This window comes from Cetorhinus maximus, chromosome 11 (assembly GCF_964194155.1).
Source record: "Cetorhinus maximus chromosome 11, sCetMax3.hap1.1, whole genome shotgun sequence".
Lineage (NCBI taxonomy): Eukaryota > Metazoa > Chordata > Chondrichthyes > Lamniformes > Cetorhinidae > Cetorhinus > Cetorhinus maximus.
In genome coordinates this window covers 18,930,845-18,955,420 of record NC_135889.1, presented here as the reverse complement: position 1 = coordinate 18,955,420, position 24,576 = coordinate 18,930,845, and the positions used below count along the sequence as shown (strand labels likewise).

The 24,576-nt window shown below is 45.8% G+C and overlaps 1 protein-coding gene across 1 annotated transcript in view; it reads right to left on the bottom strand.

Moving 5' to 3' along the window:
* The window catches only part of LOC144686417 (receptor tyrosine-protein kinase erbB-4-like), a 974,945-nt gene that overhangs the window by 291,119 nt on the left and 659,250 nt on the right, over positions 1–24,576 (bottom strand). Inside the window, exons 18-19 of the mRNA XM_078551583.1 lie at positions 22,923–23,045; positions 22,502–22,600 (exon numbers count right to left, since the gene is read on the bottom strand). Of these exons, the coding sequence (XP_078407709.1) occupies positions 22,502–22,600; positions 22,923–23,045 (222 nt within the window). The remainder of the gene's footprint in view (positions 1–22,501; positions 22,601–22,922; positions 23,046–24,576) is intronic.

The window sequence follows — 24,576 nt, the reverse complement described above, 5'->3', positions numbered from 1 at the left end:
GTGTTTGTGTTAGCGTGTATGAGTGTGTGTAAGTCTGTGTATATGAGTATTTCTATGTGAATGTTTGGAGTTTCCGGTAATAGGGACATAGCCTCCAATCACTGGCTCTAGCACTCCTCACCCTGCACTCCATAACGTCACTCGGGCACTGCCATAGAGTGCCATGGAGAGACCTGCTGTGCAATCCAGAAGGTGCTAGGAGTCAGGAAAGGGCACAGGTAGGCTGTGAAGTCATGTGGGCAGCTGGGAGAGGAGGGAGGCACCTGAGAGTTGGTGGGGAAGAGAGGGAGACTGGAGAATGGGGGCTGGGGAGAGAGGGAGACTGGAGAATGGTGGGGGGAGAGAGGGAGACTGGGGAATGGGGGCTGGGGAGAGAGGGAGACTGGGGAATGGGAGCTGGGGAGAGAGGGAGACTGGGGAATGGGAGCTGGGGAGAGAGGGAGGCTGGGAAATGGAGGCTGGGGAGAGAGGGAGACTGGGGAATGGGAGCTGGGGAGAGAGGGAGGCTGGGGAATGGAGGCTGGGGAGTGAGGGAGACTGGGGAATGAAGGCTGGGGAGTGAGGGAGACTGGGGAATGGGAGCTGGGGAGTGAGGAAGGCTGGGGAATGGAGGCTGGGGAGAGAGGGAGATTGGGGAGAAAGGGAGAGACTGGAGAATGGGGGCTTTGCGACAGAGAGAAAGACCCTACTGTAAATGGATGAGTGAAACCTGGGGACTTTACTGTAGGTAAATAGTGAAAGTTCTTTTTTCACTGGTGGGCAAAGGGTAATTAGAGAAAGGAAATCAAGAACTTTCACTGGAAGTAGCAAGGGGAAGCAAGGAGGTAGGTTGTAGAACAGAAGGCTCTTGGGCTGTGGAATACTTCACCACATGAAGTTACTGAGACAAAGACTAAGGGCTGGACTTTTGCCTCCCAATAGAAGTAGGAATCGGGTCGTGAAATGTTGAATTTAGGCCCAGGTTTTCGTATGGGCTAAGGAAAACTCGACACGCACACTTTTGTGTCTTCCGCAATGCATACCTGCCCCATCTGTGAGTTTGACCAGAATTTTTGTCTTTTCACACAGGGCTGGGTTTGCATTGCCTTATGAACCATGATGGACGAGGTGAGGGGTGTGAGTACAGAGGCTACTAACTAAGGGCTGGATTTTCAGCTCCGAATGGAGGTGCGAGTCAGGTTTCAAAATGCTGAATTTAGGATTTTTTGGCTGGAAAAACAATTCTCCACTGCCTTCACAGCCTCACACAATTTTCATGTGGCCTTTTGGCAAGTTGGGAAGACCTTGGGTGCAAAACACACATGCACTTCTTCATTGTGAGGACCACAGGAAAACTGTATTTCCTGCTGAACAATATTTTCGTGCCTTGGTGTTGCTCCTGTAAGCCCTGAAAAAACACACCTCCTTGGAGAGTTTGTGACCATTAGCCTGCTGAGGAGTCGGGGATATTTGAAAGGTAGGTGTAAAATGTTCTGACACCTTTAAATCTCATTATTAAATGCTGTATTGTGACATAGATGTGTTTTGATGCAGTGTTTCATCATAGGGATGTGTTGTACAAAGATATGTTCACCCTTACATTGACCAGCATTATGTAACTGTTGTCATACATTGTAGTATTTTTCCAATTTTCAATGTATTAAAAGTGCAAAAAAAAGTCTGTCAGCCTCTGTTGTCATGTGTTGTGCTGTGATTTAGATTTACTGACAGCTCTGTCTGCTAAAAAAAACTTGCTTTCGAAAGTTGAAAAAAATCTTTGCACCTGCTCCCCTCCATTGATTGGCAGGCTCTCTGCTTTGTTCTGTTTGCTCTCTCTGTTCTGTTCTGTCCATTTCAGGCAACATAGCTGAAAGATTTTGTTATGACAGCTATAGCCAATATGAATGCTTGGCTCAGTTTCAAAAGCTGTAAAGACTTCTGCTCAGCATGTGGTCTATTGATCCAAGAACAATTGAAATGTTTAAGAGGCTGTACTCGCAGAATATGTTTTTGAAGTGATCCCTTGTTTGTTTACAAATCTAATACAGATTAAAATATTACATTTTTTGCACTGGAGTATTTTTATCTCAGTATCAATGATGATGTGTTTGAATTTGAGGTTTCATTAGATTGTTACAGGTTTACTTTTTTTCCAATAATTTTAAGATAATTTCCATTGCTACTGCATGGCTCCTGAGGATTGCACATAATGCATACTCGGTGAGTGGCTATGGAGGATACAAGGGGGGCATGGAGGTGACATGGAGATAGTCTGGGTGATCTGTGGGTGCATGGGGTGGCATGGGTGATCTGAGGGGCTATGGGCTGGCATGGGGAGTGGGTGGGTGGTGAGGGAGGTGAGGGGTGAGTTTAGGTCGTCTTTAAACAATGTTGGGAGCTGGGTTGCTGTTTTGGAGAACCCAGGTGGGCCTTTTAACTGCCCGCCTCCGCACCCACACTCCTCATGTGCTCCAAAGTGACTTGCAAAATGCACTGCGAACACGTTGCCTATGTGGAAAGACAAATATCCCAGGCAAAGTTATACTTGGGTCAGGTGTACATTTCAGAAGAAGCACAAGTGCACAGGTCAGGTTTGTCCAAGCCCACACAAAAGTTCGGGCTCAAAACTTCATTTAAAAAGGGGTGGGATAAACATTTGTACAGGTGGAATGTAAAAGTGTCTGTGAGGAATGGGATTACAGGAGACCCAACACTGACACAGGCTCTGGGGGATGAAATCCTCTCCATGCGCTGTTATTTTTATCATTCTATGAAAATTTCATGATTGAACCTGAACTGAAGGATTGATTCAGAAAAGCTGGTACTGAGCTGAATTAAAAATCACAGGGCGTGAGAAATAGCCCAAACACTAAGCTCGCTGAACTTGTGTGATCTTGCAATTTGATTCAGGTCAGCTTGTGTCAAATGGTTTTGATGTGTCTTTGGGTGTATGTGACTGTGCGGTCCAGATTTTTGCCATAAATGGCCAAAAATTCTAAGTCCCACCCCTGAACCCGGCGTTTCCCAGCTTTGAGAGAGCGCGACTGCAGTCGGCCAAGGGTTTACACATGTGTAATTCACAGAGGCAGCTGGCCATTTAAATCACCAGTTGTCTCCAGTGCAGTAGGATTTTGGAGAAACGGGAGTGTGGAATCAGGAGTGTGAAGATTAGAATCGGTAAGATTTCCAAACTTGGTGGATGCATTTGGATAGCCAGGGTACCCCTTTGGAGAGGTAGGATACCCCTTTGGATAGGGTCCTGGGACACCTTTGGGAGAGGTAAGGCACCCTTTGGGGGAGGTATGGCACCCTTTGGGGGAGGATTGTTAAAAATGAATGATTATGCACTTTTTAACGAACAAACCTATTGGAACTGGCAAGCTGTCAAAGAGCTGAACAGCTGTCAAGGAACTGTCCACCTGTCAAGGAATTGGTAAAGAGCTATCTAGCTGTTAAACCTGTCAAAGCTGTCCAGGAAGTGTCAAAGCTGTCAAGGAACTGTCCACAGATTTTAGGTGAGTTGGCATGGAGGGGTAAGGGCAAAAAGTAAAGAGTGATGGTGGGTTTGTGTGTGTATATGCATGTATGTGGGACTCTGTATATGAGCGCAAGTGTTTGTTATGTGTGTATGTGTATATAAGTATGTGTGTGAGTGTGTGTGTGTGCATGCGCGCATGTGTGTGCATGTAAGTGTATGTGTGTGAGTGTGTTTGAGTGTGTGTCTGTGAATGTATTTGTATTTGACTGCGTGTGCATGTACATGTGATTAAGTGTTTGTGAATATAAATGTGCGTGTGTTTTGGCGTGTGTGACTGTGTTTGTGGATAAGAATGTGTGTTTGTGTGTGAGTGTTTGTGAATATGAGTGTGTGTGTGTGTGGGGGTGTGTCTATATGTGTGTATATATGAGTGTGTATAGCAGTGTTGTATGTCTGTGTATGAGTGTGTGTGTATATATATATATATAAAACTGTGTGTGTGTATTTGTGTATAATATTGTATGATTTGTATGAGTCTGTTAATGTATATGAGTGTGTGGGCTGGATTTCTGCTGCCGAGGTGGGTGGCTTGAATCAGGAAATTTCATAACTTGGCAGTCCCACTTCAGTTTAAAGGGACACGTTAGACCCAATTTTCACTCTGGGGAGGCGGGGGTGACATAGAGTCAGGCTCACTGACCCCCGATGCAGATCCTAGGCAGATAGGGGAGTGGATGAGTGCTGAAGTGGGTGGGTTAGAAGGTTCTCTGGCCTTTGTCCCAGTTGTTTTAGAAGCTGTTAGGCCCTCTAACCCTCACCCCTCACACCCCCGCAACCCTCACCATCACCCCATGGTGCCTCCTTGCCAACTCATATCCCAATCCACCCCCATCAACCCTCATACCTCCCATAGACCCTCCATGCCAACTCATGCCCCTACCCACTCCCCATGGCCCCTCTAACCACCCCATGTCACCTCCATAGTCACGGATAGATCACAGGAGCTATGTGGAGATGAAGAAATAAATTATAGCAATCTAATGCAGCTCTCACTCATATACACTTGATAGCAAAAAAACTCACATTTATGGAACCCATTCAAAGCTTTTAAATCTTCACAAGTGGTTAATTGCTTATAAACACAAAAAAAAACTTCCATTCTGGCCCCTCATCAAAGAGAAATAACCCTTTAATAGCCTCTTTAAACTGTCAATCAAATGTCTTAAATTTGTCAGTCAAACTCAGAAACCCCCACTGAGATAATTGTAGCCTTTGAAACTCACCCAAGCATTCATAATGACATAGCAACTGCCCTTGGAAAATGTCAACAAAGGCCTGTTTTCTAATCTACACCAGGTGGCCTATAAATCAAAGCAGTCCAGCAGAGGGTTTTTTTTTTTAAATCTCACTGAGAGCTTCATCTTGTTTTTTACTCATGCTTAAAGGGTGGGGGGTCTAAAAAAAACTTCAGATCAATGGGCAGAAACAACCTTATCTGCCCTCCAAGACTGTTTATGCCTACGGTATAACTTTGTGAATTTCACACTGCGCATTAAGGCCCATGGAACAGCAAAAATGCATTCTATTTGGACTCAGCACTAAGTTCAAATGTCCCTGCAGACTTTAGGTATCCCTCCTGTGTGAGCGTGTGTTTGAGTATATAAGTGTGTTTGTATATATGATTGTGTATGACTGTATTTGTGTATATGAGTGAGTGTTTGTGTAAACGCTTATGTATATGAGTTTGTGAGGTGAGACCAGAATTAGCCTTGGCTACATTGGGCCGTACAATCAACTCTCAGGCTGGAATATTCAGCACTCAGGGAGAATACTGTACCAGAAACCCATATCAGGAAACTAGACACCCCGAATGTCTCATTCTCTGAGCTGTGACAGGCTGCAGCTCCTGGTACCTCCTTCCACCATGCATGAGCAGCACTGTATCAGAAAACTCAAGGCTGCCATAAGACTCAGCTCTTTCAGGGGAAGAGAAACAGGGTGGATATTTGGGGGGGATTTATGAAACTGCAGTGTGCATGCTGCCATTCCAATTATCTTTTAAGCCTCTTTGGCATATGTTTCTGAATTTATTATTTCATATCAGATGATTGGTTTGGATTAAGGACACTTGTAACCAAACTTAATCACAAAATAACTCAACTTCGAAAGCCATAGATTACTGCGTACAAGTTGACCTTTGAAGCTTTGAAAAATCCTTCCAAAACTGGTGGTCGACTTATACGCTGCGTATAAAATGGGAACTGCCGGTGTTGGTGCAGAAGGACCTGTTTATGTTCGTCGGTTGCCATGTGCTTTCTGTGGGCATATCTTAAACTCCCATGCAACTTCTTGACAAAATGGAATGATAGGACCATAGAAAATTTACAGCACAGAAAGAGGCTATTCAGCTCTTCATGTTTGCGCCAGCCAAAAACGCAAAAAGAAAATAGCCGCCCATTCTATGCCCACCTTCCAGCACCTGGTCCGTAACCTTGCAGGGTACAGCACTTCAGCTGCTGATCCAGGTACCTTTTAAAAGAGTTGAGGGTTTCTGTCTCCACCACCAAACCAGGCAGTGAATTCCAGACACACAACATCCCCTGGGTGAAGGAGATTTTCTTCATGGCCCCTCTAATCCTACCAAAAACCTTAAATCTGTGTCCCCTAGCAATTTGTCTCTCCACCAGGTCTTTCTTATCTATTCTATCTAGGCCCCTCATAACCTTGTACACCTCAATTAAGCCACCTCTCAGCCTCCTCTGTTCCAAGGAAAACAACAACAAAAAAATAGCCTGTTTGATTCCATGCGCCGACGTATAAGGCGAGTATAACTCTAAACATGTATCTCTGAGCTAAAAAATTAAGGCCAACTCCTAATGCAAGTACAGCCCTAAAGATACATTTATTAGCTGAAAGGGGCGGGGGGGGGTGCAGTGGGAGGGTTGACTTATACAATAGCTTGAATCTTCTGGTTGGCGTGTGGGGGCAGGCCCCGCTCACCGACACGTAAGCGTTGCATTGAGTTTGTTACACCTGCTGAGACCCTCTGGATTTATTCTGTTTGTTTAAACTCAGGGTAAGTAGGGGAGCTGGGGTGACGAAAATGTAATTGGAGGGGAGCAGTGGTGGTTTGGGGAGGGCAGGGGCAGTAAGCCAGGCTGAGGTACAATTGGAAGGTACTCCTGAGGTGATAGGCTGAGAAGTAGAGAGGTGGGAAGAGCCTTGTATAGAGCATAAATAGCAGCACAGACAGATGGTCCGAATGGCCTGTTTCCGTGTTATAAATACTATCATTCTCTGCCATTTCATATGAGTGTGATGGTAAAGTGCAGGCTGCACTTGTTGTAGCAAATATGAAGTTTATAAGATTGTAATGTTTTGGGAATGTGTCTTTAATTGGAGATAGAAAGATAGAAAATAGAAGCAGGAGTAGGTCGTTCGGTCCTCCCAGCCTGTTCCGCCGTTCATTTTATCATGGCTGATCCTCTATCTCAACGCCATACTCCAGCTCATGTGACGTGCTCTGAATTCTTTTGACAACAAGCATGGGTAACTTAGTTGTTAAAGTTGGGTGGGGGGGGGAGAGTGGGGTGGGCAGCAAGATGTTCACACCTGTAAACAATGACTGAAGAAGCTGTGCTGACAGTGGATAGAATGTCAGGTCCAGATTTTTGCAGTCAGGAAGATTCTGCAAACCTTTAAAAATGGTGGGTGGGGCCCAGATGTGGACGTCCTGCCTCCATTTCTGACAGATCCAAATTCTGCCAGCAGGGAAAGGGTTGGGCATGACTCACGCAGAAGGGAAACCCAAACTCAGCAAGACCATTTGTCCTTAGTGCTATATTCAAACAGACCATGTTTTTGCAGGTAAACAAAGACCTCTATTGAAACAGTACAAACAGATGGCTTTTTTCCCAAGCTACACAAGATGGCCTGTCAATTAAAGAAATCCAGCAGAGGATTTTTAAATTCTTACCAACAACTTTAGCCTGTTTTTATCATGTTCAAAAAGTGAGGGATTTTAAAAAACTTCAGATCATGACATTTAAACAGATCTTAGCTGCCCTTCAAGGATGTTTAGGTCTACTCCAGCAATTCATGACCCCCACACGCTTAAGGGTAAGTTTTGATGTGAGTGCTATTTTAAGGCAATTTTAGGCTGTGTTGGAATTTCAGCCCACTCTGTGGATACACTCCTCACCTTATCCCAAAATATGCAGTGAGAGACATTTTCACATTGCTAGTCGACACCCATGCTACTTACAGCAGCAATGGGTACAGGTGATGTGGTGGGGAGATTTAACCTATGTGACCGCCCACAATGTAGTGGGGCCCACATTCCTGAAAGAACAAGTGACTATTCTCAGGAAACCAAATTCCACACCTTAATATCCAAATGGTAACCCTCAATCTCCCCACCTCACACCAGTACCCTGAAACACAGATATCTTCTGTACCCAGCAGTCTTGGGCATGAATGCCACATTATACGTTGTATAGTGTACTTCCTTCATTTGCATGGCTCCATATTCTTTCTCGTCTCCAAGTCGGAAGGTCGCGGGTTCAAGTCCCACTCCAGAGACACAAAATCTAGGCTGACAGTCTAGTGTGGTACTGAGATGGACAGAAAAGATCCAGCCTTAATATTTTGAATTAGAGAGAGGCGCTGCTCCCCGGTGTGCTGCCCATTATTTATCTCTTAATCAATACCCTTAAAAAATAGATGATCTGATCATTATCACAGGAGCTTGCTTTGTGCAAACTGACTGCCACATTCCCTATATTGTAATCATGACTGCATTGCAAAAGTGTTTCACTGGTTGCAAATTGCTTTAGGACACCCTGAGGTCATTAAAGGGGTTATATAAATGCCATGCTTTATATTATATTACATGCTTATTATGTCCACCAATTTCTGGGCTGTCCCCATTTTGGATTAGAATTTCTGATGGGCAGGAAATTGAGTGGGGATTTAATGTAACTGATGTGCACCCTAGGCCTGCCCTATTATAATGTTCCCACAGCTGAGGGTTTTGGGGCTTAGATCTTTTGTGCATCATTTGTCTACAATATTCTTACAAACTCTACTCCCTATTATATCTGCTGCTGCACAGCATATCAAACACAAACTTGTATTTGTACAGTAGGAGATGACTGGAGCAGCAGCATCTGTTTAGTGCTAACCTACTATAAATAGCACGCTTCCCAAATGTGCAACACATAAGATTCACCCTGAATCATTATGGGAATGCAAATAATTGCAGAAAACTTGCAAAAATGCTCTGCGTTGGAATATAGGAACAGGAACGCTCAATTCGATCATGGCTGATCTGTACGTTAACTTCATTTGTTTTGGTTGCCTTAGTTGTGTAACCATTAATACCATTGCCTAACAAAAATCTATCCATCTTAGTTGCAAAATTTGTAATTGACAGTTATTTTGGAGGAAAGAGTTCCAGATTAGCATTTGAGTGATGAGGTGCTTCCTGTCATCATCCATGAATAATCAAGCTCTAATTTTAAGGCTGTGCTATCTTATGCCCACCAGAGCAAGTAGTTCCTCTCTATTTTGATTTTATTATTCATGAACTGCTGTGGGTATCACTTTCAAGGCTTCTGGCCTGCTATTGTAACCACAGCATTTATGTGGCTGGTCCAGTTAAAATTTTTGTCACTGGCGACCCCAGGATGTTGATGGAGAGGAATTTGATGACAGTAATGCTGTTGGAATGTTTAGAAGCTCTCTTGCTGGAGATATTCATTGCCTGGTGTCTCTGTGGTGTGAATGTTATTTTCTACTTAACAGCCCAAACCTGAATGTTGTCAAGGCTGTGCTGTATGTGGACACTGGCTACTTTAGTACCTGAGGAGTTGGGAATGAAACTGAACATCATCAATGAACATCTCCACTTCTGACCTTATGTTGGAGGGAAAGTCACTGATGAAGCAACTGGAGATGGTCAGGCCTACAGCATCAACCTGAGGAACTCCTGCAGTGTTGCCTTGGGGTTGAGATAATTGGCCTCCAACAATCACAATCAGCTTCCTCTGTCCCAGGTATGACTTCAATCAGTGGAGAGCTTCCCCCCACCGATTTCCATTAACTTCAATTTTACTAGAGCTCCTTGATGCCACACTTGATCAAATGCTGCCTTGATGTCAAGCTCTTTTGTCTGTGTTTGGACTAAGGTTGGAACAAGGTCTGAAGCTGAGTGGTTCTGACAGAACCCAAACTGAGCATCAGTGAGCAGGTTAAGTGCCACTTGATAGCATTGTTGACGACCCCTTCCATGACTTTGCTGATTATTGAAAGTAGATTAGGAGGTGGTAACTGGTTCGTTTGGATTTATTCTGCTTTTTGGACAGTTGCACCTGTGACAAGTAGATTGGTGAAGACAAGGTCAAATAAGATTTCCCATGTGTTGGATCTCTTAACACCACAGGCTCTGTCTGGTAGCTACGTCCTTCAGGACCCTGCAGTTCAGTCAGCAATGGTGCTAACAAGCCACTCTTGGGCAATGGACATTGAAGTCCCCAACCAGTGCCCTTTAGTGACCTTCAAGTGGTGTTCAATGTGGAGGAGTACCAATTCATCATCTGAGGGAAGGCGATGATAGTCAGCAGGAGGTTTCCTTGCCCATGTTTTGACCTGATGCCATGAGACTTCATGGGGTTCAGAGTCAATGTTGAGAACTCCCAGGGTCACTCCCTCCCAACTGCACACCACTGTGCTGCTGCCTCTGGTGGATCTGTCCTGCTAGTGGAACAGAGCATACCCAGCAGTGGTAATGGTGGTCCTGGGACACTGGCTGTAAGGTGTGATCCGGTGAGTATGACTACATCAGGTTGTTGCTTGACTAGTCTGTGGATCAGGTCTCCTGATTTTGGAACAAGTATCTAGATATTAATGAGGAGGAATTTGACGAGTTAAAGACAGGGGGTGGAATTTTCCCACATTTACACTAAGTGCGGTAGCAGACGGGTAAAATGACATTTTACCCACTGCTCCTCAAGGATGCAGCCTGAGGCCGCCGGGCACTCATAGAGAGGAGGATTAGTAGGTGCACATGCTGGGCCCATCCATCCAGGTGACTCCGAGAGTGTCTGACCAATCCAACTCCCCTCTTCCTGTGGCCTCAGTAGCTCCAGCTCCACAGGCTGAGGAGGGTGCCACTGCCACACAGCAGGACCCTGAAAGCAGGCCGGGGCCCTCCAAGTCTCGGCCCTCCAGAGGACACCTACCAAAGTCATCACAGTCAGCAGGCTGCCTCCAACTCCACTGTGGATGTCCGGGGAGCAACAAGGAATAGCGGCAGGGTTAGGAAAGTTGAGGAGAATTAGTTGCGCAGCCTGGGCACGGGTATTAATCACTTGTACACACTGTTCACTATTGTCAATAAACTCCCAAGAATGTCTTCCTGTCTATGACTCCTTGTTCTGATGAGCAATGTTCTTGTCACTCAGATGTGAAACCTTTCTGCACAAGATAAAGGCAGGTGTCTCAGTCCAGGGCCTCTTCCCTGTTCTCTGTGCAGCCTTCAGGCCACAGTGATGATCCAACCTTACACTCCCTGGAAACATAAATGATGCCTGCACCTCGGTGGTGCTTGTCATTGCTGCCAGAATGTAGTGGGCAGGTGTCACAGAGTTCTCTCATTCTCTGTGTGCTCTCAGCACCTTTAAGGAGGGGCTGGCCCCATCTCTTCAGCATCTGTGACCACTGATTCTATGCTCCAGCTCCTGAAGGGCTCAGGTGCTGAAGGCGGATAAAGCATCAGAACTTCTAAAGTTTCATGGCTGCGTCTCTATGCTACGGAGCGCAAATGAGCTGCCCTTGGCCAGACAGGAGTCAGACATTCTCTGAGGCTACGTGAAGACTTATGGAGTGTCCTCACTGTATGTCATCATCATCCTCCTGCAATCGAGTGACTATTAGGGCCTCCACTGCCTCTCCATTACAGGAGCATTCTCACAGAGGGTATTCGTGCTGCCATAAGCAGTCATATGTTCATAGATGCGATGTGAGGATCTATGGTGTCTCCTCACTGCATGTCGTCATCATCCTCCACAAATCTAGCAGCTGTGAGGGCCTCCTGAGCATGCCTGCCTCGTCTGGCCAGTGCGAGGGCCTCACCACCGTCATTGTCGCTTCCGAGGACCTCCTCAGCCTCATCCCCATCAGCATCCTCCTCATTAGAGAAGACGTGTAGCTCCTCCATCTCCTCCTCAGACAGCTCGTCTCCCTGTTGCAGCACCAGGTTGTAAAGGATGCAGCACACGATGACGATGCATGACACTCTCTGCAGACTGTTTTGCAGTGCTCCACCAGACCGGTCCAGGCACCGGAACCTCACCTTCAGCATCCCGATGGTTTGTTCCACCAAGTTGCGAGCTGCAGCATGAGCCTCATTACACCGTCGCTCTGCTGCAGTCTGAGGCCACTGCATGGGTGTCATCAGCCACAGCCTCTGCGGGTAGCCCTTGTCCCCGAGGAGCCAACTCTGCTGCTTCTAGGGACCCTGGAAGACTCCAGGGATCTGTGACCGGCTGAGGATGTAGGCTATGTAGGATAGGATGTAGGGATCCCTTATGGTTGATGTAGCCCACCATGTGTAGCGACGGAGACCAGAGCACCACGAGCGCAGTCAATCACACTCTGCACCTGTGGAAATCCCAAGATCTGGGAGAATCCAATGGCGCTTGCATCCTGGCTGTCCTGGTCCTGGGCGAAATGCACAAAGTTGTGTGGACGCGAGAAGATGGCATCCGTGACCTCATGGATGCATTTGTGGGTGGCGGATTGTGATATCCCAGAGAGGTCACTTGTGGAGCCATGAAAGGAGCCACTGACGTAGAAATTGTGCGCCATGGTCACTTTCCCAGTCATTGGCAGTGGATGCCCTCCATGTCTCTTGATGCCAAGTTCTGCAGTAAGTGGCAAATGTGAGCAACCACGTCCCTAGACATGCGCAGCCGTAGGTGACACTGGTTCTCGGTCAGGAATGGCAGACGGTGTCTATAGACCCTGGGTGTCGCTAGGCACCGACCAGCTATGGCTCACTGTCACTCTTGGACAGTGTGTGTGGGAGCCCCGGCGGCCCTTAATTCCTGAGGTTGCTGCTCCTGCCTTTGCGCAGCCAGGAGCCTCAGTCGCTCCCTCCTCCGTCTTCTCTGCTCTCTGTAGGCCATCAGGCATACAGCTAGGTCACCAGGTTCCATGCTCCTGATGTGGACCTCCTGTGGCATGAAAGAGAGAGAGCTGTGGTTAGCATGGCTGTTATTAGCTCCTTTCCTGGCCCTGTGTGATGGCCCCTTAATGCTGCCCGGACAGCGCTGGCCACCCCTCGGAAGGCCACAGATGAGTGCGCTGCATGGCTGCCCTGTCAGCCTGCGACATGGGGGAGACTGCTCCTAACCGGGATGCTGAGATTGCAAGGGGCTGTGAGCACCTCCAGCAGTGCCTGCTACATGGCCAGTGTTGGCGAGGAGCTTGTACAATGTGTGCAGTCCAACTGCTCCACGGTCCAGTAAATGGTCGCAGACTCGCAGTCTGTGCCGGTGGGGGGGGGGGGGGGGGGGGAACGCGGGGGTCGGGGAGGGGGTGGGGTAAGGTCTGGAGCGCTTGGTGCCACTTTGGTGCCTCTGCGTTGCTTGCGTGGGCAGGCAATCTAGGGGCCTGACCCCAATGATATCACTGTGACTGCGCCTGAACTGTCTCAGTTGCAGAGGGATGGTCAGATTATACAGGTGTCCCGACTGCGTGGCTGTTTCTCTCGCCTTCCCTGCCCCCAACCTTGATTTCTCGTGTGCAGGATCCAATGCCAGGGCAGCTGTTACCCCCCACCCACCGACAACAGTCGCCTCCGAGGCTGGGCAGCATTTCGCACCCGGCCCCCCAGCACCCCTGAAGCCTGCAAAGTAACAGGCAACCCTGGCGAGCTCTGTAGAACAATACTGTTTACTCACCTCCGGTTCCCCCACAGTGAAGGCCGCAAGTGCACATCGCCTGCGTGCTGTTGTGAAACACATCGACGTGCTTTCCCGCCGACATGCACGCTGATCAGGCGGGGGTCCAAGAGCCTGGCGGGGTTGCCTTTTAATAATATGCTGATGTATTACAATGAGCTCCCTGACGACCTTTGGCTGAAATGCGTGGACAATCGCGACCTGCCTTCCTGCCGTCGTAAAACCGATCGTGCTGTATTGTCTGCGCACATCACCTATCACACCCGCTGCCAGTAGCCACGGAAAATTATGCCCAAGGTCTACCTTTGTCATATCTGAATCCGGCAGTGTAGAATTCTGATCCATGTCTCCAGATCAACAATCCAGCCTTCTGGATTACTCATCCAGTAACATAACCATTTTACTACAGTTCCCGTAAAAAACAAATCCTTTAATCTTCTTAAACACCTCAATTTGATCACACCTTAATCTTTTATGCTCAGGGGAATACAAGACTAGTCTATCCTCATAATGAACCCTTCCAGCCCCATTACCATTCTGATGAATCTGTGCTATGCACATTCCAAAGTCAATAGATCCTTTCTAAGGCATGGTGCCTAGTACAGATCACATTACTCTAGACGGCAATTTATTACAAAGTGCTGGATTTTAACCTGAGGTGTAAGTTGTGCAGAAAGTGAAATGTTTCTTCCAAGGCAGGATGAAGAAGATAAACAGTGGCAAGAGGAACAGAATGGTTGTTTCCAATCAGCAGTTTCACAGAGTTTAATTCCTCCCAAGTCGGCATTTCCACTTTCTCAGCTACCGACTATTATTAACTTGTTTCCTTTGATATTATTGTCATCAGCTGACCATAATCTATTACCCTCGTCTAGTACAATAAGCATTTTGGAGCTCGAGGTATCCTAAACATTTCGACAAGTGGCTTACAAAGCTATTTCTGAAGCTGTGAACACCTTCCAGTTGGAGAAATAACTCCATTTAACCGCCTGCTCACAACAATGCTCCGACGCTCCATACTCCCAACTGTTTGCCATGCCTGCCAGTCCACTTTGATGCTTCATGCTTTACCACTCTGACAACTGCTTCTAACCAAAGCAGCGCATCTCCTGCAAAAAGCAGAGTGCGACAGGAGATATTTAGCACCGGGTTATGCACCATCTCACCAATAAACACCATCTGTGAACTTCTGCCCATCCAGAACTCACTATTTCCTAACTCACGCCAAGACCTGTTCACTCATCCCCGTTGCTAACCCACACTGGTTCCTGGTCCAGAAATGCCACGAATTTTAAATTCTCATTCTTGTGTTCAAATCTTTCCACCCCTCATGATCCCTATAGCCTCCAACAACCTTATAACTCTCCAGGATCTCCGTACTCCTCTGATTTCATTCTTGTGTATCTCTGATTAGCTTCAACCACCACTCTCTGCACCTCGCAACCTCTCTCTCTCTCCTTTAAGGTGCTTATTAAACCCTACCTCTTTAACCAAACATTTGGGTCTCCCTCGAGGGTTTGGTGTCAAATTTGGCCTTGCCACACTCCTGTGAATTGCCTTGGTATGGTTTACTATGTTAAAGCTGATATATAATTGAAAGTAGCTGTTGTTTGTTACTACAGAATTAACTGCAGATTTCTCACCTCTCCTCCTCTTTCAGGAATGTTTGTTTTTTATTTCAAAAGTATTTGGTCCCAGTTTAAAACACAAACGCTTACTGTGTACCTTCCTCCTGGGAGAAAAAGTGGGTGTGATGAGAGTAACTTGCACATTTCCACACTTGTTCTATGTGCTATTCCCATTTTGCATACATACAGGCACATTCATTGGTCCAAATGTTCCAAAGCCTGGAAGGGAAGGGTTACGTCACTACCCTTACGCCACATAATATGGAATTTCATTGATCAGAAGTAAAAAACAAATGATAAAATCAGTTTCAAAATTCATTTTTCTTTTAACTTGAATGGAGCCCTAATTACCTCAGAGATAAAGTGTACAATGCATGTCAGCCATGGCTCATTTGTTACTACTCTTGCCTCTGAGTCCCGAAGGTTAAAGTCCAACTCCAGGATCATAAACACTAAAATTCTGGCTGACACTCCAGTGCAATATTGAGGGAGTGCTGCACGGTTGAGGTGTCTTTTTTCACGTAAGATGATGAACCAAGGCCCTGTCTGCTCTTTACTGGAAGATTCTACACTACTAGTTTGGAGTTATCCCCAATGACCTGACCAATATTTATCCCTCAATCAACATCACTAAAGATAGATTATATGGTTATTATCACATTGCTGTTCATGGGAGCTTGTTGTGTGCAAATTGGTTGTTGTGATTCCTACGTTACAGCAGTGGCTTCACTTCAGAAATGCTATCGTGGTTGTTAAGCGCTTGGGGACCTCCTGAGGTTATGAAAGGTGCTACATAAATGCAAGTCTTTCTTTATACTGAGCTACATGAGCCAGGAGGATCAAAGGTTCAAGCCCAAGTATGTGACCATGCTGACTTACTATAAATATTTTAAACATTGTAAGTTCTGAGTTGAGTAGATTATCATGGGCTCCGAAGAACAAAATAGCAAAGGGGCTTCCTGGGTGAACTTATAACTCCATTTACATTACATTGGTATTTAAATTTTTCCAGGCTTCAGGAAGCGCTGGACTCAATTTAAGGAGGCCCATTCCACACCCACCTCAGAGAGTACTCCCCACCCCAACCCAAGCTCACTTGTGTGCTGCTCCCAGGCATAACTTTACTTTCGTTCTTTCATATATCTGATAGCTGTTTGTGTAGAATATTTGTCAAATGTCTCGGGAAATCTCATACAGATTGTCATAAGGCTTATGAGAGACCAGTTGGGATGTAATTCGCTCAAAGAAATCAAGGATGTTGGTCAGGCAGAGCCTAATCCTTCTGGATCCGTATTGATGATGCTAATTAAGTTATTAGCTATCTTCAAGTTTGCATCTGATAATTGATTCAATTATTTTACACTGGATGGAGGACTAATGAGTCTATAGTTGTCTGAATACTCTGTTTGGAATATGGGCATCACATTGGCCTGTTTCCAAGTTACTGGAGCCTCCCTAGTGGAAATCTGGTGAAGCTACAACTCAAGACGACTTGTGTGCCAAACTGTGTAAGCAGCATGCAATAGACAGAGCTAAGCAATCCCACAACCAATGGATCAGATCTAAGCTCTGCAGTCTTACCGCATCCAGTCATGAATGGTGGTGGACAATTAAACAACTCACTGGAGGATGAAGTTCCACAAATATCCCTATCCTCAATGATAGGGGAGCCCAGCACAGCAGTGCAAAGGATAAGGCTGAAGCATTTGCAACAATCTTCAGCCAGAAGATGATCCATCTTGGCATCCTCCAGAGGTCCCCAACATCACAGATGCCAGTCTTCAGCCAATTCGATTCGCTCCACGTGATATTAAGAAATGGCTGAAGGCATTGGATAGTGTAAAGGCTATGGGCCCTGACAACATTCCGGCAATAACACTGAAGACTTGTGCTCCACAACATGCTGAGCCCCTAACCAAGCTCTTCCAGTACAGTTACAACACTGGCATCTATGCAGCTATATGAAAATCTGCCCAAGCATGTCCCATCCACAATAAACAAGACAAATCCAACCTGACCAATTATTGCCCCCTACTCTCGATCATCAGTAAAGTGATGGAAGGGGTAATCAACAGTGCTATCAAGTGGCACTTGCTTAGCAATAAACTGCTCACCGATGCTCAGTTTGGATTCCGCCAGGGCCACCCAGCTCCTGACCTCATTACAGCCTTGGCTCAAACATGGACAAAAGAGCTGAACTCCAGATGTGAGGTAAGAGTGACTGCCCTTGACATCAAGGCTGCAATTGACCAAGTGTGGCATCAAGAAGCCCTAGCAAAACTGGAGTCAATGGGAATCAGGGGAAAACTCTCCACTGGTTGGAGTCATACCTAGCACAAAGGAGGATGGTTGTGGTTGTTGGAGGTCAATCATCTCAGCTCCAGGGCATCACTGCAGGAGTTCCTCAGGGTAGTGACCTAGGCCCAACCATCATCAGCTGCTTCATCAATGGCCTTCCTTCCATCATAAGGTCAGAAGTGGAGATGTTCACTGATGATTGCACAATGTTCAGCACCATTTGCGACTCCTCAGCTACTGAAGCAGTCCATGTCCAAATGCAGCGAGACATGGACGATATCCAGGCTTGGGCTGACGAGTGGCAAGGCCTTCAAAAATCTGGGATAGACACCACCTAATCCTTGTGATTTAATTGTTTTGAGCCATGTTAGCCTGCCATAAGACTTCCATCTCAGTTATAATCAAACTCATTAATTTTGTCATGCTCCTAATGTTTTCCCTTGTGCCTATCTGGAGGAAGTAGTCATCCAGAGTCTTTACTGTGCTAGTGCATATCTTCTGTTTCAAATCTTTTACAGCTCTTGCTTCTATTTTGACTGCCCTCTTACTAAATGCTGAACATAGTTTCTTCCTGAGTTCCTTAGCAAGTAATTCGGAAGGCAAATCATGTGTTGGCTTTTAATGCAAGGGGATTGGAAGCAATATCCCCTGTGGGCTGTGCAGCCGCAAACCAAAAGCCCTCACAGAGGCCGTGCATGTGCCAGCCCCTTTAAGTTATCAAGTGCAGCTGTGCAAAAACATTTAAAAGAGCTACACACTTAAATAAATCATACTCATGCTCAAAAAAAAAAATTAGGGGAGCATTGGTGGGACTCTAAGAGTAAGGAAGTCTTGCTGCAATCATACAGTGCTTTGGTGAACCCACACCTGGAGTACTGTGTACAGTCTTGCTCTCCTTATCAAAGGAGAGACTGAGAGACTGGTTGACTCCAATGAGGAGAGATTGAGCAGGTTGACCCTATATTCTCTGGAGTTTCGAAGAATGAGAGGTGATGTAATTGAAATTTATAAGATTCTGAGGGGCCTTGACAGGGTAGATGCTGAGAGGCTGTTTCCCCCGGCTGAAGAGTCTAGAACTAGGGGTCATAGGGCTGGATTTTCATCCTCGAGTGGAAATTCCCAGCTTGGCCCACCCACCACAGGAGAAAGTCCCCACAAAGGCGGGATCTTCATTGCTAGAGGGGCTGGTGTGGGTTGGAGTCAGGCCAGCCGACCCAGGAAAGGGGTCAGAGGGGCTGGTGTGGGTTGGAGTCAGGCCAGCCGACCCAGGAAAGGGGTCAGAGGGGTTGGTGTGGGCTGGAGTCAGGCCAGCCGACCCAGGAAAGAGGTCGGAGGGGCTGGTGTGGGCTGGAGTCAGGCCAGCCGACCCAGGAAAGAGGTCGGAGGGGCTGGTGTGGGCTGGAGTCAGGCCAGCCGACCCAGGAAAGAGGTCGGAGGGGCTGGTGTGGGTTGGAGTCAGGCCAGCCGACCCAGGAAAGGGGTCAGAGGGGTTGGTGTGGGCTGGAGTCAGGCCAGCCGACCCAGGAAAGGGGTCAGAGGGGCTGGTGTGAGCTGGAGTCAGGCCAGCCAACACGGGAAAGAGGTCAGGGGGGCTGGAGTCAGGCCAGCCAACACAGGAAAGGGGTCGGATGCAGCCACAGTGGGTGTCAGGTGCCAATGCAGGCTGTTTCAAAGGCTCACCTCAGTGCTATGGGACTTCATTCTAATTATAATAAAAACAAAAAGGCCCTCCAACCCTTCACCCCCCCACACACTCCCCATACATGCCACCTCATGCCCACCACCCATCCCCTGTGACCCTTCATGCCCCCATGCCAAGATGTTCCCCTCAACCCAGCGTCTCACCCTTGGCAGTTATAATAAAAAGGGAAAGGCCCTCTAGCTCTCACCCCCCACACAGTCCCCATGCATACCATCCCCATGGACCCTCATGCCCCTGATGCCAATCTATGGCACTCCATGCCCAATGGCCATGCCTATTCTATACATTGTGTAGAACCAATGAATGCTATAGTGACAATAGGATGCGTAAAGAAAAAAACTTAAAAACAATTCATTCATTACTTTCCATTATGTTAAAAGAAAGCGATTTCACTACAAGTGTCAGTCATCCAGGTCCTTTAAAGTATCAATAGCAGAAACTGCAAGCCCTAGAATTGCTTAATGTTGCATAAATAAACATTGTGAAATTGACAGCATAGATCAGAGAGCAGAGCTGTCAATCATGCATTTTTTTCTCTGGGGTTCAGGTGTCTTAAAACTCTAATGGATGTCTGGGATCTCAGCAAAGCATATGTAATAAGGCTTGTGAATCTTTGGAATTCTCTACCACAAAGGGCTGTGGATGCTCAGTCACTGAGTATATTCAAGACTAAGATGGATAGATTTTTGGATTCTAAGATATGCAACTGATACGTGCATAGGAATCTGGAATTGAAGTGGAAGATCAGCCACAATTTTACTGAATGGAAAAGCAGGTTCAACAGGCTATATCGCCTGCTGCTTTTATTTCTTTTGTTCTCATGTTATGCATTCTTATTCTGGTTGACCAAACCCAAACCAGCCCTCTCTGCCATAGCAGTAGCCTTTACTAATATAATATGCAATGCACTGCCAGCTTATAATGAACGTGCACTTCATGATTGTTATATTAAAGGACCAGGACACTGTTTAATGACCGAACAGCGGGCTTTGTGCAGCTGAATTTCTAGCCCATACATCTTTACTGGTGAAAGAACAGGAAGAAACGGCCATAAAAAGAGAAATGGATGATGGAATTTATACAAAGAGCTTTAAATACAACAGGTAGGATATTGATTAGGCCACAGTTGAGGTAGTCCATTATGGGAAGGATATTCAAGTCAAGGGAGAGGTAAACTGATGATTCATCGGAAAGATTCAAGAAATGAAAGGTTCCAGTTATGAAGAAAATGGAACAGACAAAATTAATGGAGACTAGCAGAGGGTTTCAAAGTAATTTTAGAGAGTAAGTGGTGAAGGACTGTTAGCAGAACATGGAAGACTGTACCACAAGGGGCTATTGAGGCAGAGGCTATCACTTAAATGGGAATTGGTTATGTACTGGAAAATAAAGACTGTAAAAGGATAAAGGGCAGGAAATTTGGATTAGAAGGGATGGCTCCAGTCAAAGGGCTGCTACTGGGTAATCCATTTCCCTACTCATTGCTCTGCGATTCTTTTATTTTCAAATATATATCCAATTCCCTCTTGAAAGTTATTATTGAATCTGATTCCACTAGCTCTTCAGCCAGTGCATTCCAGATTATAACAACACACTGCATAAAAAAAACCTCACCTCCCCTCTGGTTCCTTTTTAAAAATCTGTGACCTCTGGTTAGCAACTCTACTGTCAGTTATCATTTTCAGCTATTCCAATTTACCATGGTATCCATTAAGCCTTGATAGCTAATATCTGCCCAGACAAATGTGAGCATTGGTTAAGCAAAGGTGTCAGTTCTGGCTCAGCTGGTAGCATTCTTGCCCCTAAGTCACAAGGTTTTGGGTTCAAGTACCAGGGCCAGGGCCTGATTGCATCAAACTGGGGAGATGGTGGCATAGTGGTATTGTCACTGGACTAGTAATCCAGGTATCCTGGGGAACCTGAGTTCGCAGATGGTGAAATATGAATTCAGTAAAAGAATCTGGAATTAAATTAATGATGACCATGAAACCATTGTTGATTGTTGTAAAATCCCATCTGGTTCACCAATGTCCTTTAGTGAAGGGAAGGAAATCTGCTGTCCTTACTCTAGACCCACAGCAATGTGATTGACTCTTAAATGCCCTCTGAAGTGGCCTAACAAGCCACTCAGTTCTCAAGGGCAATTAGGAATGGGCAATAAATGCTGGCCCAGCCAGTGATGCCCAAATCCCATGAATGAATAAAAAAAATCTAGGCTGTCCCTCCAGTTCAGTACTGTGAGAGCACTGCACTGGTGGAGGTGCTCTCTTTTGGATGTTAAACCAAAATGCTGTCTGTCCTCTGGGATGGACATAAAATATACCACGTCACTATTCTGAAGAAGAGCAGGGGAATTATCAGTGTCTTGGCCAATATTTATCCCTCAACTAACATCACAAAAACAGAATATCTGGTCATTGTCACATCTGGTCATTACATGAGCTTGCTGTGTGCAAAGTGACTGCTATGATTCCTACATTATAACAGTAAATACACTTTAAAAGAACTTCATTGGCTGTAAAGTGCTTTGAGATATCTGGAGGTTGGGAAAAGCACTATATAAATGCAAGTTTTTTTTTATTCTTCATGATCTGTTACCATGACAGAACATGGTGAGCAGCCAGTCTCTGCTGTTTATCAGTCTGTATCCGCTTGTAACTAATATACTACTGAGGAGCATATATAATACTACATGATGCACCATGATGATATGTCATATGCCACATATATATATAATGATATATGACATTTTTAAGCTCTCGTCACATAGGCAGGTGCTACTTATTACAGGAAGTTTAATTGATTACCAATGAGTGGATTACCAATGAGTGGAACCACCTTTTCATCTCACTCATATAGTCTTTGGCCAAAAAGGATGTAGTAATGATCTTCAAAGCATTTACCCTTTAATGATAGAAAATTTAATGGTGCTAAAATTATGTAAGATAGTTACTGTTAATTGAACATTTTGTAAATGGTGCCTGATTACAATGAACATGCACTGGCCAGATGTAATGCAATTGAGACAGCTGAAGCACAGTGCTGTTTTATTTCTCTCCTGTTGTACTGTAAATTCAGCTGGCATCTTTGAATAGATTTCACATTAGCGGGATGTTGGCGTGCTCAGCTTAATTACACCTCCACCAAACTAACTGTGAAAACCGTATCATCCGATTATATTCATTAGTAATACATTATCCTCAGTTAGGAGCTGCTCCCACAATGATGTGGCTGGCACTTGTGTGTGCTGAGGCTCTGTTTGCTAGCATTGGCACTTTAATCATTTTCAACTAGGAGCTAAATGAACCTCCAGCTAAGTACTCCAACTTCATTTGAAACACCTTGTTCCTTTGTTTCATTGACACCTCCAGCACAATCAATAACTGTCACCTCCCTTGTTTCCATTACTGTACTCGCAAAATTAATCAGGAGCTACATGCCATCGACTTACGTCCATGAATTCGACATTCGCCTTGGGACCTGTTCTCTCACGGAGGATCTTAATGGCCACAGGAATCTTCACCGTCTCTCCCTCTGGGACCCAGATGCCCTGATGAAGATGGAAAACATCATCTCAGGGAAATACTTCGCACGAACAAACTGCTCCCATCACAAATGGCTCTCGCTAGGGGAGATTTGCCTCAGCTGTCAGAAGTTAACAACAACAAAAAACCTACGAGGGTAATAGATTTAAACAGATCAGCCCACATTAAGAAGAACTGGCTGTGTGTGCAGTTCTTAGGCCTTACATCATAATATTAGAAGGCAGCTTGAGGCAGAGGGAATTGCAAAGTCTCGGTAAAACTGTTAACACTAACAGATAGGAGTTAATGCTCTGAGTTATTATGACAGAGCACAACAGCACTACTCACTTTGTAGACCGTCCCAAATGCACCAGAACCAAGAATCTTGATTCGTTTCAGTTCAGTCTCCTTGAGGATCCTAAGCTGCGCCTGATTAGGTGCAGCACCGCTGGGGGTTAGAGGCTCCACCAACTGAAGACAAAAAGGAAAGGAAAACAGAAATTGCTTGAGGGAATAAGTGATATATTCGACAACGCTGCCCTCCTGCTCCAGATCAATGTGATGTAACTTCGATGGGAACCACATGCCCTTAATAACATGAACTGAACCATCTCAATTTAACAGTAGAGTGGTGTGAATGGCAACCGTGTCTATTCTAAAGCATGACAGGCATAACTCCACATTGCGGGGATAATACCTTGCCTTCTCATAGGGTGGAAGAAAGGACAGATAGAATGACAGCAAGGTTGATGGTGCAAGGCCAAAGGAGTGATAATGGGACAAGAACAAAAGATGTGTGCAGAGGAGGTGTGAATGGCAGGATCATCCGAAAGCAAGAAAAGGAAATAAGAGAGAAACAAGCAAGAAAAAACACCAAACCAGCAAAGAAGAATGAAACAGAATGGTGACAACAGTTGTGATCTGAGCTTGTTGAACTCGATGTTGAGCCCAGAAGACTGTACAGCACCAAGTCAAAAAATGAGATGTTGTACCTCAAGCTTGCATTGAGCTTCAATGAAACATTGCAGGAAGCCAAGGACAGAAAGGTCAGAGTGGGAGCAAGGTGGAAAATGAACATGACAGGCATCTGGAAGCTTGGGGTCATGCTTGTCGACGGAGGAAGGTACTTTGCAAAGTGGCCTGCGTTTGCTCTCCCCATTGTAAAGGTTGTAAGAGGCGAATACAATATTCTAACTTGAAAGAAGTACATGTACATCACTGTCTCATCTGGAAGGTGTGTTTGGGGCCTTGATTGGTGAGAATGGAGGAGGTAAAAGGGCAGATATTGCATCTCTTTTGCTTGGATGGGAAGGGGCCATAGGAAGGAGGTGACTGAGGAATGGACTAGCATATCATGGAGAGACTGGTCCCTTCAGAATGCTGAAAGGTGAGGGGAGAGGAAGATGTGTTTGGTGGAGGCTTCACATTGGAGGTGGCAGAAAATGTGGAGGATATTCCGTTGAATATGAAGTCTGGTGGGGTGCAAGGTGAGGACAAGGGGAACCCTATCCTGGTTCTGGGAGGGAGGGGAAGGGGTGAGAGCAGAGTATGTGAAATAGAACAGACATGGTTGCGGGTTTGAAGGTCCTTCAAACACAGAGGGGGCGGGAGTCATCAGCTGAGGGAAAAGGAAGACATATTGGAAACGCTAATATGGAAGATTGCATCATCAGAACATATATGAAGGAGATGGAGAAACTGGGAGTCCTTACAGAAACTGGGTTGTGAGAAAGTGTAGTCAAAGTAGGAGTCAGTGGGCTTGTTGTTAATATTGCTTGGTAAGCTATTCCCAGAAATGGAGACAGAGAAGTATAGGAAGAGAAGGGAAAGGAAGAGTTGGAAATGGACCATGTGAAGGTGAGAAGGGTGAATTGTTGTAATTTTCCAGTTCAGAGCAAGAGCAGGAAACGGCACCTATAAAGTCATCAATGTGCTGGAAAAAGACAGATAGAGCTAGGATCCATGAGGATACCCATGGCAACACCTTGATTTGGAGAAAGTG